The sequence below is a fragment of the Colius striatus genome, chromosome 2, assembly GCF_028858725.1.
Source record: "Colius striatus isolate bColStr4 chromosome 2, bColStr4.1.hap1, whole genome shotgun sequence".
Taxonomy (NCBI): domain Eukaryota; kingdom Metazoa; phylum Chordata; class Aves; order Coliiformes; family Coliidae; genus Colius; species Colius striatus.
This window is the reverse complement of record NC_084760.1, coordinates 58,901,712-58,921,584: the sequence shown is the minus strand read 5'-3', so window position 1 is coordinate 58,921,584 and position 19,873 is coordinate 58,901,712. Positions and strand designations below refer to the sequence as shown.

Here is a 19,873-nt window from a genome sequence, read left to right as displayed (position 1 = left end):
AGGCCTACAGTCTCAGTATATTAAAATGATGAAATTTGCAGTTTGGTTTGGCCTCTGTGTGAGTGAGAAGAGTGTGCTCCATTAGCTTTCAAAGGGATTTGCACTGCTGCCTCCCTAGGTGTTTTGAAACATCACCGTTATTTACAAGTGCTCTGAAGAGGGTAGCAACATGGCCAAGGCTCCAAGCCTGTGTGCCCAGGGAGCGGGGCATGTGACAGAGCTGTAAGACTTTCTCCAGAGCAGCAGAGCCCATGGTTCTGTAGTGCATGGACCTCTTGTCTTAGCAGCATCGGTGAGCTGGGGTATGCCTTCAGGCTCTAGACTCCAAACCCCACCATTTCCTTTTTTATTTATATATAGCCTTTTCCCCCTAGTTAGTGCTTCAGCTCAAGCCAGTTGGCATGAAACCCAAATGTGTCCGCACAGTGGATTTGATCAGCTTGAGCAGATGTTGCTGTGCCCCACACCTTGCCGATTGTGCAGTACCTTGTTTGGGTACGAGTACTTCTGAATGTGTGGGAGACTGCTCCTGGTTGATGGGCCTGCTTGGGCATGGGCTCGCTTGAGACGCAGCCATGCAAAGGCAAGGCAGAGAACAGATGAGATATACTTTGTTCTGGGGAATGCATAGCCCTTCTTTCCAGCCCTAATAACAAAGTCAAGAGAGTTTTGTCAGAGGCTCAGGATTTGATTGCATGGCAATAGCAAAATTTGTACTTGAAATTTTGTGTTGGTTTCCTGAACACTGTTAATATTCAGGTGCCCACTTGGATGTGTACTTGTCACTGTGGGCAATACTGAAGTTGGCATGCCAACTTTGGGGTGCTTTTACATATCTGATAGCGGAAATGTTGCTTGAACCTTTGATAGGGTTGTTGGCATTCAGCACAAGCTTGACTGGTACAGACAGAACTTAAATGTTTTAAAGAAAGTATCACTAGGTACTGATTTCAGAAGCAGAAGTTTTGCCATTGGTATTTAATAGCTTTCTCTTCTTTCATGTGCAGTGATCTGTCACTAAAGGATGCCTTATCAGCTGTAAGACCAAAGCAACAATTATTTTGTGGGCTGTCAGCAGGCTGGAGACCATGTCATAAGATCTGATTAAAAAAAATAGCATTAAGGTGACTCCTGTATAGCCTGATTTGTCCTTCATTAAATTGAGGTAGTGGAGGGCTGTAGGGTTAATGGATCAAGAAAAGTAGGTGGAATCGTGTCAGTAAGGGCGCTAAAAAGATTGAGGATTGAAGTAAAAAGCATTGAAGCAGCAGTGATCAGAGGCTTTCAGACTTCCCCATATGCATTTTTAGCTAGATAGGTTTATAAAATGGAATATGATTTAATAGAAGTGCTGTAGATTATTATAAAGATTGCCCCATAGCAGTCTGTATTGGATTAACTAGTCTAAAAGCTATGATATCATGTTAACCCCTTTGAAGCTCTTTAGAAACAGTAGCTTTCTTCCAAGTCATGATAGTGTAAGTAATTGTTCTTAATTGTGAATGCCCTTAGTACTTTCCCTGTGATCTGGATTAACTGTATCACATCATTTCATCCATGGTGCTTAACAGTATGCAAAAGCTAATGTTTATACTTTTTTGTTCTCCTTGCTCAGAGGGAGAACTGGAAGAAGAATGGCTGAAGGAGGCAGGTCTGTCAAATCTATTTGGTGAGAGCTCTGGTGACTCCCTAGAAAGTGAGGTGTTTCTGTCCACACTGACAAGGACCCAGAAGGCAGCAGTAGAAAAGCGAGTAGAGACTGTCACACAAACCATGAGGAAAAAAAACAAGCAGCACCACATTCCTGATGTCAGAGATATCTTCAGGCTACAAAACGACTCAAAGGAAAATGTAAGTACTTGTGTATTGTTTTGTTTGATCCTGGCAGAGAGGAGGGAGAAAGGGATGCACCGTCACAAAAGGGATATTTCCTGAAGATTTGTGTCCAACTTTTCACTGATTCCCAAGGGATATTTTTCCTGAATTTATGTGAAAAGCCTTGATCCAGACTTGACATTCCCTTAAACAGTTTCAGTATGTAGAAGAAGTATGTATATTGACCTTGTATTACTTAAAGGTTGTGAATAAAACAACCACTCCATGGTCAAGATAATGATTTGAAAGAATTTTAGCACAGGCACAAAACTCATTACAACAGTCACCCAAAGAACTACGAAAAGCCCATTTTTATCTTTGTCTGGTAGTGCCCTGGAGCCATCCTCCAAAGTCTGCCACATAGGGGGTGGGCAGGTACATCTTACTGGTGGTAAAATATAAGGTTTTTTTTAAATAATAAAAAAAGAAAAATAGAAAGGGACATCAACCTGTTCTCCTCTATTTTGGCAAAGTCTTTCTGCTTGTCAACTTGGGGTTTAGACTCTAAACTGACACCCAGGCTGTGTTGAAATTGTCATTAAATTGTATGTGTGAAGTTGGTCTGACAGATTTCCTCTCCTGGCGTATCAAAAGGGAGAGTTCCTCTCCCATATGCAGGAAAGGGGAAGGTGGAAAATGGAAACTATGATTAGAATTCCTCTCCTGTGGAGAAGTGTGTGTGTTTTGTCCGCTCTCCCAAAAGCAGTGAGATCTTCAGACATAAGAAGACTCTGACCTGGTGGAAGTGCAGAGCTAGTGTACTTGACCTCAGCCCTGGCCCTGGTTCTTGCTGCTGCTGCCGTTCAGTGCAATGGTAGCATTGGTGGATAGTATGGTGAATTTTGAGGGGAGTTAACTTCCTCATTCCCCCAACAGCTTCCTCTACTTCAGCAACTCCTTTCATGTTAAGTTAAATGTTCGGGGGCAGGTTTGTAAGCTCAAATGTGTGTTCTGGAGGAGCAACTTCCCTTTCACTGTTCCGCTTTTCCCATGGTTGCAGAAGCGATATTAACTTCATAAAAGCTTTCTGGGATCTGGTATGGAATTGTCTGCACCTAAAAATTACAAGATCTAGTAGCAGAGCAATTTAGGTAAAACAGCGTGTCTCTTAAAGCAGTATAATTTCCCTATCAAATATGTTATTTCATTAAAGCACAAGAAACACTCATGTCCATGTATTTAAGCTATGCACTCTAATGTTTAAAAATCACACGTCACAGTGTTCACTAGACTTCATTGTCTCTTAAACTGCACATTTTGATCTTGATGATATAAGTGAGAAGTTATGCAAACATACAAATGATTGTAGCCACTTAAGATGTATAAAACAGAAGGTTCTAATATTTATTAAACATAAAGTAAATAAAGCATCTTTCTAAACCTGTCCCCTTGACTGCAATAAAATAATACAAGTTATAGGCATTCAAACCTGTACTGCATTTCTTCGTCCAGAGAAAGATAATTATTCAGAAATCATTGCATGTTGTTATTCATTTAATCTGTCACAGTTCTACAACCTCCCTAGGTAACTTGTCGTAGTTCTTTGTTGCTCTGATCATTAGAAAGCTTTTTATGTAACAAAAGAAGACCAAAGTCGTCTGCAGCTGTAGGAAGTCATTCCAGTTCAATAATAGCCTCAAAAAATGCTATAACCTCCTTTCACCTGGAGGAAAGCAGGAGGAAAGGTAAAACAATAGTGTTGATGTTTTGCATGAATGCAACAATTGTGATGTTTCTGCTAAATTTCCTGCCATATTCCCTAAGAGAATCTAGACTTTTGGTACCTTGACAGTTTCCTAGTCTACATCTAATGGAAAGCACGAATAATTTTCTGAGCAGACATGCTATCTTCTTCCAGCTCTCAAGATCTATGGTTTTTTTTTTTTTTTTTAAAGGTAAATATACAGATCTGAGTTGGTAGGAGAAATCTTTAAAACTTAGAGTGTTTTTTTCCCTCAGTAAATATGGAGTTTCACAGTGCTTGGGTAAAATACAATAAAAAAATCCAGAGTGCTAAACATCCATTGTTGATTTGAATTGCCAAAAATAAAATAAAAATAATATGTAGGTAAAAAGGTATATGGGAGTGCATGTGTGTATATATAAATGTATGGGTATAGGTTTTATAAATGTTTTGAAATCTTTTTTTCTATAGTAGGTGTCATCCAGTTCATAGAATGTGACAAATCTTTAAAGTGAGCAGTGCAGCATTGTGGAAAGGAGAAGATAGTTCAAATCAATTCATTTTTGTTGTCTTTTTGGAGCATCTTAGTTTTGCTGTTGTGAATCTAAGCCATAACCACAGATATTGTTAGACTGCCCTACGAAAGGGATGGGATTGCTCTGCAGGGAAGACAAACACGTAAGACTTCAAAGAGGAAGGAGAATGAACTGAGTCAGTCAAAATGTCTCCTCCAGATTCCCTTTCTGTATTCTTTTTTGTGCAAACCGTGGCTTCAGGTAAAAGACTACATTTTCTTATTCTTTGCAGCTCTGGAAAATTATCTTAGACTCACTTAGTGTTTTAGGAAGAGGGGGGAAATCAACTTATTAACTTCTTTTTCAGTTCCCTAGATTTCATATCATTTTAGAATTTTGCAAAGAGTTTTCTATTGAAAACAGAGATGTGCTTCTGCATACTCCTGAATTGCAGGAGAACATGTTTTAATCCTGCACGGAGTCAGATGAGTTTCTACAACCACGTATTTTGTTTTTATAGGCATGCATATTTTTTGCTTGTTTCTTAGGTCTGTGATGGAAGTGAACCCTCAACCGTGAGAACAAGTGAAAACAAAAATGAAACACAAGGTGGAACAAGAGGTAACTCAAAAGAGCTCTTTTTCTTTTTTTTCCCTTTTGGTTTGTAATCTTTCACCTGCATGAGATACTACATAAATCTGTATTTCAAGTAACTTTTCAGCAAAAGAAAATGAAATTCTTATGAGAAACTTATTCTGGACTGTGGTGTAAAATTTTTAAGTGTGGCTGTGGATAGTGTCCTTTAGGCCATCTGGGAAACCTTGTTTGTTACCAATGATTATCTTATAATTGAGTCATCTGGGAGAAGTCTCCTCTCATGGCTTATGCTTAAGTCTTTCCTGATCCTTAATTTATCCCGTCTGGTTTATCTCTGCTGTACAGTGCCGGAAGTGAAGTGCTATACGTAAGCTCATCGGTGTATACAAGAGAACAAAGACAAATGGGCTGTAAACATCCCCCAAAATGTGAGAACTGGCTATATAGCTGCAGCTCAAAGTGAAAGGTAAACAGGGAAGGACAAAAAACAGTTGTTTACCTTTTTATGGAAAATGGAAAGGAAATAGCCTAGCCTTCTGTGCTTGTATGACTGGATTGTGTTCAACAGCATATGTGTTCAACACAAGGGATGCAGTACTCATGGAAGACCCCTTTCTCTCACTGCCAGATAGGACAGAGCATCACAGAAGTCCTTAGATGAATCCATAGTTTCTGTTCTGAGAGTATGAATTTTGATGGGAGACTTTGAAAAAGCTTTCTGCAGTTCTTCAGGTCAAATAGTAAAAAGGCAGCTACTCTGCATCATCTTAGGTTTCTTCAAAATAAGGGTTACAGCAGCTCTTTTATACCACTATACCCATCACTGTAGAGATCAGAATATTAATTGACAGCCATTTAAGCTGTAAGGCACTGCATTGTTTCTATGTTGATTCTTTTTCCAGGGGACTGCATAGCACATAAATGGTATACCAAACCCTATAGTCACGTAAATAGTCAAGCAGGCAGAGAGGATTCCCTACTGCAAGTTACTTATCTGCAATTAAGCCACCAAATAACATTCTGCTCCAGTTCTAGTAGTATTCTGGAAAAATAGGATTAGACTTAGAAAAAAGCAGCAGACAATACAGAATGTGCATGGAAGTTGAAGTGGGAGAAATGAGTATAAACCAGCCTTGAATATCACCAAATCTGTGTGTTTCCAGAAGTGCTGTTAATCCCTCCTTCCCTCTCAGCAAACCTCACTCCAGTAAGAAAAGTAAAAAACTGGGAGGACTGCCAGACTGCTGGTTCAGCACAAGGGAAGGAAGAGATGCCTGGTGCTTATGCCAATAAACTACCCTGTAGGATTCAGAGCTGGAAAATTACCAAGTAATTATTACAGAGTTTTTATCACATCTGGTTCTTTTTTTTTTTTTCAGTGGCCTTGATGAACCTTTCAGAAATGGGAAGTTCTAAAAGGCAAATCCCACATGTTAGCTCTCCTCAGCACAGATTGTGATGTGGACAGCAAGTGCAGCGTGCTTACATCCTGATAATGCTTTTGCTCTTGTTAACATGCTAAAGTGGGCACTGTTCCCAAGATCAGAGCAGGAAGAAAAAAATCAATTCAATTTGCAGTCAAACTATGCAAGTTTGGTGGTGTTAAAAGCACCACACCTGTTTCAGTGCTGTACTGTGATCTTTCCTCCAGAATGATGAGCAAATTAATGTTGTACAAACAATGAATTAATTTAAGGTAGAAAAGCAAACAATACCTTATATTTCAGAGATAATAAATACCTATGAAATCAAAATCCAAAGACAGTGTTTTAAAATGAGAAGTAATACCAATTTTACCTGAGAAATTTGAGTATCATGTCAGATATTATAAAAAAAAAATCAAAAGCTCCCATTGGGATGTCATAAAACTGTTAGAGTGAGTGATTCTGGCCCTTCTCCAAAGGTGATGACTGTCCCTAGTTTGGTATTTGAATGCTGCATTCCCCAGTGCTTCTGCCAGAATGATGATGGTAAAGGTTTGCCCTTAGAGCACGCATGGGTTCTGTGAACCTGTGCTCATTCCTCCTTTCTTGCAGTCCAACACACCTTGTTTCTTGCCTAAACAGCGTAAATAAAGCTGGGGAATAATACAAAACAATAGGTTTTTATTCTTTTGTCCCTGATCCTGCTCAAATAGTTTAATGAGTTCCTAAGATTTTGCATATTTGAGATTTTTTGGAAGGACTCTCACTTACTGGCTTTTAAGTGCCTCTGTTTCATGTAGGTACTGAATGTGTCTAGAGGAAATGAAAATTCAGAGTCATGTATTAAGCTGTTCAAAGGCATTATCATTTTAACAATCCACAGCACTCACTATAGAGCTGCAAAGCTAGCAATATGTTCAACAGATACAAAAGAAAAAAAAATCTCTTTGGATGCCTATGAAAAGGAGTAAATAACAATGTTGGTTGAGAAATCTTGGGAAATAAAAAGGAAAGAATAAAGCAGATGAAAAGCTTAATACTTTTAATCTTAAAGAATAGAGCAGCAAAAATCAGTTTACTGGGCTGCAGTTCTCCTTCTGAGCACACATGATTAGCTGCAAGGGAAGAATGTTAGATAAAACCTCTGGGTAAGGGCAACCTCAGAGCATAACGCTCTGGCAAATGGATGAAAGAATTGCATGTATGATGTGTACTGTAAGGGAAAAGAGCTGTAGTGTTTGCTTCTTGATAGGGAGACTGAAATATGGTTGCATTTTTTAATTAAAGAGTTTCTTTCTGCTTTTCGTTTTACATGATGAAGAATCTATTGCCCAGTGGTAGAGTGTTAGTGAAAACATTACAAAGCTTTTTTTTTCTCTATTTAAAGTCATTGATAAATTAGTGTTTTAGAGGAATACTTTGTCGGTAAAAAAAAAATCAGCCATTCTACCTTTGCAGTTATCAGTTAAGATCTATCAGCATAGACCCATCAGGATATACTCTAGATTCTCTAGCAGAACTAGGAAGTAGCAAGGTTGACACTTCTAATGTTTCCATATCCTATTGAAAAGAAACCCAAAATGTAACCCTCATCACATTCCTGCAGAAGTTCCACCATTTTATGTGATGTTTAAATAGCACTGTGAACCATAGGAAGGGTAGGGTACAGGACAAACTTAAAATACAGTTTCCACATCGTTATGGATAATATTTACATTCTTCTGTATCACACTTGCATTTCTCTCGTGACATACCGCGTGTAGTTAGCAGGTTGGCAGAACACCAAAGCTACTTCCTCTTACAATTATTTCCTGGTTAATGAATGCCCAACAATAGGAGCAAAGCCGAAGGTCCAAGAAGAAACTCGCCACAATGGCAGCATTTGCGGACCTTTAAAATGTGCACAGCATTACCAGGACATATGCTTTACAGGACACTTTCATATGACCAGAGGACTGAAATAGGAGCTACTACTTCGCTGTTTGTTAACATCAGATCCCTCCCAGGATGGTAGGAAGTATGTAGGTCATCTATAGGCCACATTAGCATGACAAAAATCTTGGGGACAGGGAACTTTTTTCTTTTAGTTCAGATGCATTAAACAGTTTACATGATATATACAGATATACACACAGGGAAGCCAAAGATCGAAGCCAGGGATGAATTTGACCTTGGATATGTTTGGTTACTGAGATCTCATGTATCTCTTTACCAAAAAGAGCAGCTCTAGTTTCAGGATCAGCTTTATCTTTAGCCTGTGCCCCAGGCATCTTTCGGGGTCTATGGAAAGTGAGCAGAGCCACTCTGGAAAGAGCAAATAGGGAGTAACACACACAATGGGCAAAAATTGGAAGCTTTAGCTCTACTTCTCACAGCATCGTTTGGTTATAAATAGAGTCAAAGTGTTAACTCATCTCTGGAAATGTCTCGACTCTAGATAAATTATGTTGACATGGGAGTGGTTGTGTACAGCACTGTGCCCTACCAGAAGGTGGCTGTGGTGGCTGCAGCCACTTGCCTGTCTATCAGGCCCCCTGAGTTTGTCCTCGGCAGGCTGAGGGTCATTTTCAGGACCCAATCAAAAGACTATCAGAGACTAGTCTTGTTTTTATGCTTTCAGATGTGATTGAGAGACATTTTTGAGTTGGTATAAATTGTATTTTCAAACTTGATGCTTCCTTTGTTGTGAGCTTTCAGCTTGGCTGTTTTGCAGACCACTGAAATTATCAGTGTAGCATAGCACTCCCTGATGCTTTCTCCCTTAATCAGCCTATCAGCAGCCTTTTCCCTGTTTCAGGTTCAAATGTTGCTGTACTTATAACTGTGTTTTGGGAGATTTTTTTTTTCTAGCTTGGCTTAACCTAGTTATTCCAGGCCATACAAAAATTTCCTTTCAGCAGAAAAAAGAAATTAATTATTATTTTACACAGTATTCTTATACCAAAGCATATGAACTGCCTGGTTTTCTTCAACTCATGTCCATCCCACTTCTCCTGCTCTTGTATGGTAACTTCTAAAAACAGAACTGCCTCTCCCATTTTTCAAAATTTGTCAGGTGTTTGATACCTTTAAGGAAACAAGAAAGAGAAAGAAGGCTATTATTGTGTACTTAGTCCTTTTCTGTACCATGGAAACATGTTCAAACAGTTTTTATAAATCTAGACTCTTCAGATTGAAGTGAGGACAGGAATACTGGGACAAAGCATGATCTGTGTTCTCGTTATTCCCAGATGTTAATGCTTTGCATCATAGAGGAAACATTCTCTTTTGCTTTTGAAATTGTAACAGCAGAAGGAGTTGTTGCTTTGGCTGGAGGATGTTACAGTCTTTGAGGCTGAAAAGTGTTTGATGGCAAGAAATTCCTGATGCCAAAACAGTTTGGCTCATGAAGATTCTTGGAGTCTCTGCTATTTGTTTGAAGTGAATTGCTTTATCTTTTCATGATAGATAAACAGGAGAATGCTCCATGCTTTGGCAGAATTATTCAAGGAAAACTACAAAAGATGTACCCTTGTAAGAAGCTACATTTTCAATTGATGTGAAAAAAGCAGAAATCAATGAATTTGCAGGAAGAAGATCCGTCCCTTGCACAGCATTAACTTGTACTTGGTTTTAAACTTCATCTCGTGCTCTGAGTAGTGCTCAATTGTGCTACTGTCAATTGTTAGACTTTTTTTCCTCTGTTTTCAGATCCAAAGTTCAGTCTTGGAATGGATGATCAGAAGCGCCCACTTGAAGACACGCCGTCTTCAGACACTGACATCAATTTGGAGATATCATTTGCAGAACAGGCAGCTAACCTCAAAGACAGCTCAGTAGGCAAGATGTACAAGGGTGGAGGGACTGACACTCTTCTCCCAGTACGTGTTTCCGATTTATTACTCTCATTCTTTTTGTTTGTACTAATGGTCCTGTTTGGATTATCTTTATGTGATGGTGAGTGAATTAGATTTAGAGGAATGTTGCTGGATGCAGCTTCATGGAAAAAGATCTCCTCAAGATAAATCATTATGAGGGAGTAGTGTTCTCAATAATACTAAGTAACTAGCTTTGTGCCTATTTATGTCATTGTCTGTCTGGCAAAATACAATGTATGTGTAAGCAAAATGGGACTGGTAATGTTATGCTGGAATCGTGTCCTTACTTCATATTTTTATAGCCCCTTTTCCTGTTATCTGAGGTGAGAAGGTTTACCTCTGTAATAAAAAGCTCCATTGTCACTTAAAAGGGTTGCAGGATGCCTGTAGAAGCTTTGTGTAGTTATCCAATGCAGATAGGTGAGGAATGAGAAGAACAGAATGGTCTGGAGAAGTCGAAGTCAATGACAGGAAATTAAGGATTAGTTTGTGCTTAGATTTTTTTCCCAACTTTTACTAAACAAAAAGATTCATTCTGAATGAACCCAAATAAAGAAAAAAGAAAGTCCTCCAAGGCACTTTGATCTTCAGGCATCTCTTTGAGGATCTTTCTCTACCTAACAGTTCATGAGCTTGGAGTTAAGTATGACCTATAAAGTAATGACTGGTGTGAAAAACATCTCTTTTTTTTTCTAACAGTGTATGCAAACATGTCTGAGTAAACATAGTGGCTGAAGTAATAATGTTTCACAGTTCTTCAAACACTTAATTTAGATAAGGACATGTGCAGTTCTTCAAATAGTAATTACTCCATGTATCCTAGTTTAAACATTATAAACCAGACACTAATGGATATTTAGAAATGGATTCTGAAGTGTTTGAGTCAGGTTTTTCTAATGCAGCCTATGTCAAGGAAACAATAGCTATACTCTAACTTTTGTGTATGTGCATATTTAGATATATATATACTCACATAACACATACATTAGCTACACTTTTAGCTAGGTGTAATGAAGGATTGCTCAAAGACATGGCTATGGGATTTCTTCTCCAGTGATGAAAGGAGTGGCAACAGGATAGGAAAAGGAAGTGAGTTACCTATTTAAATCTACAATTTGTGTTTGCTGGCACTTTTGTCATTGGCAGCTATTTTTAAACTTACATATTTCTGAAAGTCAATGAAACCTCAAGACAGGAAACCAACTGTATGTCTACAATTTTTAAGTTATGTTTATGTTTTGGTATGTGCTTTTGTAGTTAGATATCATAACCACCAATTCATCTGTGTTATCACCGGGTTTGTGCAAGGTGAGAATATAATTCTGGAGTATAATACACCTTTCCAAATGGAGGAAAGTCTTGTCAACATTCCTCTTTGAGTCACAGACACTCAGGCAAGAGTCTTGGAAGCCTGCTTGAAGGAAGTCCCTCTCCCTCATCTTCTCTTTTGTTTGTATTGATCTCTGACTGCAGCTTCAGAACATTTAGTGCAGTAGAAATGAGCCATAATTAAGGATCCCCCTTCCCCAAGAAGGGAACTCCTTTATTATTATTTATATGGCAAACAAATATTTTTAAGCAGAAGAATTTCTATCCCAATTGTACATGCACGGTATTGTTCATGCACAGCCATTTTCACCACTATAAATTGCAAAGGACGCAGAAGATGGGGAGTGGGAGGTAGCTACAAGCAGGACAAAGCCAGACTCTTCTTGGAGATGTGCAGCAAAAGGACAAGGGGCAATGGACACAAGTGACTACAAGGGAAATTCTCTTACACAAATTAGAAAAAGTCAGTTGGACAATGCAACAAGCAGCCTAATCAGACTTTGAATTTAGCCTTACTTTGAGCAGGCAGTTGAATTAGCTGACCTTTACAAGTCACTAAGAACCTAAATCTTCCTGTGATTTTAAGATATCTGCTTTTCATCCTATCTGGGAGATTCTCCCATGATTAAGTCAGTAACAACAGGTTGTGCCCTCAAGAAAGCACAGCCTTTGAGCTAAGTGATTTATTATGGCTTGGATTATTCACTCTGCTGAATACCTCTACTTTTAGAATTTCAGGCTCCCGAAGGACAAAACAGGTACCACGAAGATTGGTGACCTGGCCCCACAGGACATGAAGAAAGTCTACTCTTTAGCGCTAATTGAATTAACTGCTCTCTATGACATACTTGGGACAGAATTCAAGCAGCAAAAAGCTGTAAAAATCAAAACCAAAGGTGAGTCTGAACCACGTGGGTCTGTTTTAATCCAATAAAACAAATGCATCCAGTTCTTTATAATTTCACAGCACTTTGTATTAATATATAAATAGCAATATGTGTCTTGAGCAGCATTTAATTATACACCTTAACTCGAGGCACACTTTAAGCAAGTTCACACACATAGTCACTCCAGCTATGAGACCATGCTCTTTCCCTGAAGTTAAACCTCAGGTCAGTCACTGAGCAGATAAACCAAGGAGTGAAAAAGGAGAACCGCCTTATTAGCATGTTGTGCAGGAAGAATTGCTTCTCAGAAGTATGTATGTGCTGATATTTTCCCTTGGAGGGTGTGGACATTCTTTTCCTGCTTTCTGGAAGGTAGGTACAGTGCTACTGTTAAGGTTGAATTCAATGATCTTAAAGGTATTTTCCAACCTTAATAGTTCAGTGATTCTACCTAACTTTTTTGATGTCATTGCCCTTGGCTGGAGATGCTGGGAGACTTTTCCGTCTGATACAGACTTTCCTGTGTCACATAGGTCATGCCCATCCAGTATTTACTCAGGCCATGATGTAGGTTTTATGCTGAATGGCATCATATTAAGTGGAAGATTTGGGCTGTTGCAGAGGCTGTTGAGACAGCTGCAACATGTCATTTTGCTCTGCAAACCATTGGAGCTGATGTATAAGTGTTTTCCTTTGGCAACATAGGACCCATGGAAACTTAATTTCAAGATGTCACAGGTTTTCAGTGGGTTTTCTTTGTTTTCTATAGTTCTGGCTTCTGCTAAATGCTTTACAAGAGTTTGAAATGCATTAGCAGTTAATCACAAGCCTGCTTTGGTCAAAACCCTGTTGTCAAGGTTCAGTGAATGTGGCAGTGCAATAGCTCACTTTAAATAATTGAAAGCAACCCAGAGGGTTGAGAGATGTACAAGGTACAATACATTCTTAAGAATATGTTCTTTACTTTATAGTAGTAGAAAATAAATTTTTAAACGCAAAAGGCATACACAGAAACGTCTACGAGACTTTGATCCCTTAAATATATTTTCTTCTTGTAGAAGTGCTTGTACTGCTTTCAGTGTTAAACAGAGACAAAACACTTTCTTCTCTTATATTTTCTGTATTAATTTTAACTGATTCTTCTGATCAAATTTATCCTTAATTGGATTTCACTCATAGCATTATTATCTGAGTGACAGACAGTCGTGAAAAACATTGAATTGATGAAAACTTTTAAAAAGTTAAAAAAAGATGGACTGGGCTTATGGAAATATGTAGGAAATAGGCAATGTCATGTCACCCTTTCTGCCTACAAATCTGCTTCTGCATTGTAATACCTTCAACGCCTTCTTCCTCTACCTGATCGTTTTCACTCCTGAAGTGTTTGGCAAATTGATACATACAGTAGGTCTACTGGCTGTCCCCCTTTGTGCTTGAGTACATAAAGACATTGAAAACATGATTTTTCTCGGGAATACTGTGCTGTGTCATGCACTGCCTTTCTATAACTCCCACTACAGTTTGTCTCTCCATCTCAGCAGAAATGTTTATAATTGACAAGGTCTTCAAGATGATAGAACTGTGGAGGTGTGGATATTGACTGTATGTATGAGTCCCTACATATTTTATAGGTGGACTTTTTGTGTTGATAAAGATACAAGAACTCTCCAATTTGGCAGTGAAACTAATGCTTCTTTGACATATATCACATTCCCTTAAGAGCTGGCATCCTTTTAGTAATTACAGCTGTTCTGTGCTCGATATTGGCACGGTATCATACCAAGCAGGTTTTAGTTAGGTGTAGTTTCAGAAAAACTGCAACATAGAGCAATTATCAATACTTCTGACAGAGAAATTCTATGTCAGCAAACTTTGTTAGTCATTACCAGTATAGCTTTCTTTTAATGATCATTCCCTTCTATTCAACTGAGCCATGAGCACATGGGAGTCCCATTTGCTTCAAGACTAGGGCTAGTTTTGGATTACAACTAGTTTAACTGATATTAGATTTTTTTTTTTTTTTTGGTTTATAGTGCCTTGACACTATTTTAAAGGATATTTTCTAACAAAGACTTAACTGTATTTTTGCTTTTGTTTGAACAAGGTGGTAATCTTGATATCCTGATAGTTTTGGTATAATGCAAGAGCAAAAATGCAACCTGATCTAAGTGAGCCTACTTCTGCAGGGGGGTTGGACTAGATGATCTCTAAAGGTCCCTTCCAACCCCTACCATTCTATGATTCTCTCTTCTTGCTAAACTCCCTCGAGATGTGTGTTCAGAGTAACTCTGGGTGGTAGTTACATCTGTTTCATTTTAGTAGCCAAATTTCTGGATATTTTATTCATGCCATTTGCATTTTAACTGCAGTAACTTGCATTGGGTGATGACGATCTGCACCACAGCGCCATCACACCCATTCTGCAAACAGAACCTTACAGATGGTTCATTTATGCAATTTGCTTCACTGAACTGCAGAATGTGTGGATGGCAATTTGAAGTCAAAGCAGAAGACTCCTAATTTATGGTTGAAGGAAGAGATGAATGAATCCTTTTAGCCAGGATACTTTGTATAATAACTTGATTTACAAAGACATTCAAACACTTTGAACCGAAGGTCAATAGCTCTGAATTTATCGAGTAGGCTTGTTGCTTTAAAAATGTGGTTTTGGGACATCACATATACTGGAAGAGATGTGGACAGTGTCTCAGTTTCTTTTCCTTTGTTCTTCAGACTCTGGCTTGTTTGGTGTCCCACTGTCAGTTTTACTGGAACAGGATCAGAAGAAGGTGCCAGGAACCAAGATCCCACTGATTTTTCAAAAGGTAAATAAGTGCAAACAAGTCAATTTGTTACATACCTGCAAATGTCAAACAGATAACATTTTGTCCTGAATTTATTTGCTCCCTGAAGCACAGTTTTCAGAACTGCAGCCAAATTCAATTCCATTTCATTTTACTGCAGCCAAATTTCCATTTCAGAAAGGTTATATAACTTCCATCATCAATAAGGCTACCCTTTATTTTTTTCAGAACAAGTACTGGAAATTCCATAAACAGTCTCAGTCTCTGACCCACAGGCTGAACCTACCTTTCTAGGAAGTGGTTTTCTCCTTTCAGAAGTTATTTGGGCCACCAGGGAGATGGCCACGGTATGGGAATCAGTCTGGATAAATTATCTGGGTGACACCTTAGTGCTATTTTCTAATCTTGTGGCTTTTTCTGCCTGATCTTTTTAATGGCATTTATCAGTGACATAAATACAGTGGTAGGTAAACCACTCTAGAAAATGTGTTGCACTGTTATTCTTACTCAAGAGCTGGCATGGGAAGGTGTGTAACAAAGGCACTCACCTAGTTAAACATTGTGAGAACCATTTGTGCTAAAGTGATGTCATCAGCTTTTGATGTTTAGAAATTTCTTTTCACTACTCTTAGATTCATCCTTCAGTAAATACTTCTAGCCATAACTTTTATAGAAACAGAAGTTAATGATATGTGTTTTAAGTACTTTTCCAGAATTTCTACTAATGTATCTAAGCCATGTGTAAGACTGCAAACTGTTGAATTTGTTAGGAGAATGCCAGTGTTTGAAAAAATGACACTTCTTTAAAATGAAGAGTACTTAGTTCTTCTCTAGTAAAGTAGTAAAAACTACTTATGAGAAAGTTAATAGTGTATCTCCAATGTTACCTGAATTGCTTTAATTCAGAAGCATTTTAACAAGGGTAGTAATTGGAATTTATTTCTGAATTCAGAGTAATTTTATATAAAACTTGCTTCACTCTTTAAAGGAGACTTGATGAAGATCTAAAGGATACAGTTTTCTTTTTTAATAAAATAGGCAAACTAGTCTTTAGTAGTGTTCATTAAACAGGTGAGAGCCATAATGAAATGTTTGTTCTACATCTACAGCAATTGTAATTCATTTGTAAACTGTGTGTTGTGTGTCTACTTGTTACAGATGTGCATGCACAAATGACTCCAATAAATCAGAACTGTCTACCAATAATTTTTAATTAGCGTCTTTGTTCATGCAATTTGATTTGTTTGACAGCTGATTGCCCAGATAGAAGAGGGAACTCTGGAAACAGAAGGACTTCTTAGAATACCAGGAGTCGCAACAAGAGTAAAGGTAAAACATTGCACAGATTCTCAGAATCCCTCAAAACTTACCTGTGTTTGCCGATTTTATTTTGTCATACAAATATATGTTAACACCAGCTTGTTATTAAAGTCTTCAAAAACAGAAAGCAAAGTCTCTTTACAAAGAAAACTGAGTGATATTAGCCAGAAAGCTGATAGTTTTCTCCACTGTAGTTTTGGGAAGAAGACTGAAGCTCAATTTTGAAGGAGAGTCAAGCCTATGTTACAAATTCAGTTGTGCCAAAATCTCATTAATTACTTGGCATGAGCTTTCCAGCCCTTTGCTTTTTCCCTGAACCACTTTAATCATCTGAACAGTTCATACACAGTCTTTCTACCCCAGAGGAAGCTTTTTCTCTGGTATTATGTGCCTATTTTAATAGCTAGACTTAACCTATGTTAAGGCAGCCAATGTGCACTGGAGAACCTCTCGCAATTATTTTTATGAACAGCAATATAACTACTCAGCTCACTGAGTACAATCTTGTTAAAGGCATGTCCGTGCACAGCGACACTTTGCAGCGTGAGTGCCAATTACATGCAGACTTTTCCCCACCATTTGCCTCCATGCAGGAAACTAAATACACAGTATGATTCATGCCAAGAGTCAATGTGTTAAAAGGATGGCCTGAACTGGCTTTAAATTCTGAACAGAAAGGGACATTTAAGTGGATTCAGCTGTCTGAAGATGTCTGCCAGCCTCTGTCATGCAGAACTTGATGCAGCAGCTGGTTCATTAGAAACAAGTGAAAGAAGAGAATATTATGGAATTTTACTTTGTTTATTTACCAGTAACTAAGTTGATTGGTGGTTTTTGTTTTGTTTTGTTCTTTACATTTTTCCTCCATTCTTTATTTTCCACTTTTCATCAGTTCTGCAAACAGGAATGATTTTGGAATGATTTTGTTTATTTGTCTGTTATTGAATTTAATCAGTTTAATGCAATTTCCCAGGCAGGGGATCATTCACTACTTGACTTTCATTAATTTTTTACTTCTTTATTTGCTGGAGCTGCTTCTTTGAATTTCTTTGACTTGGCAAAGATGTTAAGTTCATTTTCTTATTAAAAATGTATAGAAACCCCAAGAATTTAGCATCCTAAAGAACTGATGTTTTGTCTGAATTTTCTGAATTTGTTTTTCTCCTATAGAACAAATATTTTTCTCATTATGTACTTTTACAGAAAGTAACTTTTACTTAATCTCAAGAAAAAATACTTTCTTATCTTATTCTGTAGGTTTTAGAATGACTTATTACAGGAATGTGTTGCATATACCATATGGTTAAATACATTTACTTTAAGCATTGGTGCATTAGGACGCATTGTTGACATTTCTGCTCTTGCCTCTCAGATAAACCAGTTCAATTTATCTAGATGTTTAATACTGTGTTTGCCACAGTGCTTTGGTCTGAGTGTGGATGATGGAGCTAATGAGAGTCAGGGAGAGAATTTTCATATTCACTTCTAAAGATTGCTGTTGTTGATGAGCAGGAAGTCGTACCCACTTGACTTTAGACATATGATTTAGGATCTCTTCACCTTTGAACCTCCTACATAATCAGTGGAGACAGAAGATCTCTCTGGAGGACAGTTGAGAACATCCAACTTTTCCATCAACCTACGTGTCCATATTTTCTTTGGAAATAGATCAATTTCCATTGGGATAAAGTTAATGAGTGCTGTATCTTAAAAATGTATCTAGTATCCTCTGTCCGATGTGCCCTTCTTATCCAGATAAATAATTAAGGCCATATTTTTCCATAGTGCTTTTCCTCACTTTGTCTCACATACTTTACAAAACAAACCAGTGTCTCTATCCTCCTCTTCTGTCTGGAAGAACTGAGGCAAGAGGAGAGACTTATGGGAGTGCCTCAGAAACACTGACTCTATATTGAGGCCACTTCCCACGCTGTTGGACTGGGAAATAAATGAAGTGGATGCAAGGCTGGGACTGACACTTAACAGGAGACTAAAAAGGACTCAGTCTTTGCATTGTGTTCTCGTTCATACGTCTCTGGAAGCCCAATAACAACACTGCCATGGGAACAGGGCAGTTGTATGGTAATGTCTGCTCCCAACAGAATCTCACCCTTTCACAACAGCAGAGTTGTGAGGTATCACTGAGAGACTTTCAGTGCTGTTCATTCTGCTGCATAACCTCATGTTTTTCAGTACAGTCCTCTTCTACAGAGTGCATGTTTGACATCCATTGCTAGGCAAAGCTGTACAGGTGCAGAGCCGTGGAGTTCTGTGTAGATGGCAAGACATCCAGCTATCTAGTCACATAACTCATTTCTCCGTGTTTTAAAAAGAGAACCAACCTCACCTTAGTTATTATTTTGATAAGAAACTGTATGTCAGCCCCCATAATCACCATATATGTTTATGCATGCATGTTTATTGCATGCTTTATAGCAACACCCCTTTTAGTAGTTTCAGAATAGTTTAAATCTGCCATATCTTAATGTTTTGTGGGAGGATAAGTCATAATAATTCATTACATGAATTACTATGGTATCTTGTTCCTAGAATATATTCTGTATGGCCCTGAGGCAGGCCCATGGGAGTTCTTCCGATATGATTTGGCCATCTGCTGCCTATTAGTGTGTGTTTGCTTGCAGTGCTTCTAATCCAGAATTTTTCTTTTTGTAGAAAAATATCAGGTACAATTCAGGAACTGGAGTTAAGTGATATTTCAAAGCTCCCATTTTTGTCCCCTCTGTCAGATTATAGAAAGTATTGCTGCGTGTATGACTTCCATCAGCCAAGTGTTACTGGTGTTTTCTGTATCTCCTGCCTTTCAGAGTCTTTGCCAAGAACTGGAAGCAAAATTTTATGAAGGGACTTTCAACTGGGAAAATGTAAAGCAACATGATGCAGCAAGTCTTCTAAAACTCTTCATCCGCGAGCTGCCTCAACCACTTCTCACTGTAGAGTATCTCAAAGCTTTCCAAGATGTACAAAGTGAGTAGTTTCCTTTCTGTCTCAACTGTGAAGAATTGACACTAGTGCAGAGAAGTACCTCTTTGCCATAGCAGTAGTTTCACTAATAATATGTAAAACTGAGAAACAAATTGAATAACAACAATATGACTTCTCCTGAGAAACGACTGGGTTATAAGGAAATTGTGTATGATGGTGTCAGTTTATAAACAATATTTACTCTAAAAGAAAACAGCAAAAATTCATAAAAGTAGTTCTGCAGAAAATCAAACAATTGGTAGTTTACACTGTTTAGGGTATTTTTTCCATTTACAGCAGGAAAGGTTAGAGCAGAATAATCAGAACTGCTGACATTCCCTGGTCCCTTGAGATTGGCAAGTTCCTGTGAAAACGTCCTCCTTGCCAGCTGGTCACCAAGATAGCAAACATAGCAGCTGTAATTGAAAGAATATGCCTTGGTGATAATCAGGAGTGGGAGCCCACATACATTATCTCCCCAGTTGGTCACAGGAACGCAGAAAAATCTTGTCTTTGTCTGCAGGTGGGACAATGGCTCATTTCCAAGGGACACTTTCAGGGAATTCCCATGGAGGGGCAGATAGTCAACTATTCTTTGA

General features: G+C 38.3%; 1 protein-coding gene across 4 annotated transcripts in view; it reads left to right on the top strand.

The window, feature by feature from the left end:
- Window positions 1–19,873, top strand: part of ARHGAP18 (Rho GTPase activating protein 18) — a 64,531-nt gene that overhangs the window by 28,556 nt on the left and 16,102 nt on the right. For all 4 annotated transcript variants that reach the window (XM_061990655.1, XM_061990654.1, XM_061990656.1 and 1 more), the window contains exons 3-9: window positions 1,616–1,851; window positions 4,623–4,695; window positions 9,786–9,955; window positions 12,012–12,177; window positions 14,902–14,993; window positions 16,224–16,301; window positions 19,118–19,277. In XM_061990655.1, coding sequence (XP_061846639.1) covers window positions 1,616–1,851; window positions 4,623–4,695; window positions 9,786–9,955; window positions 12,012–12,177; window positions 14,902–14,993; window positions 16,224–16,301; window positions 19,118–19,277 — 975 coding nt within the window. The remainder of the gene's footprint in view (window positions 1–1,615; window positions 1,852–4,622; window positions 4,696–9,785; window positions 9,956–12,011; window positions 12,178–14,901; window positions 14,994–16,223; window positions 16,302–19,117; window positions 19,278–19,873) is intronic.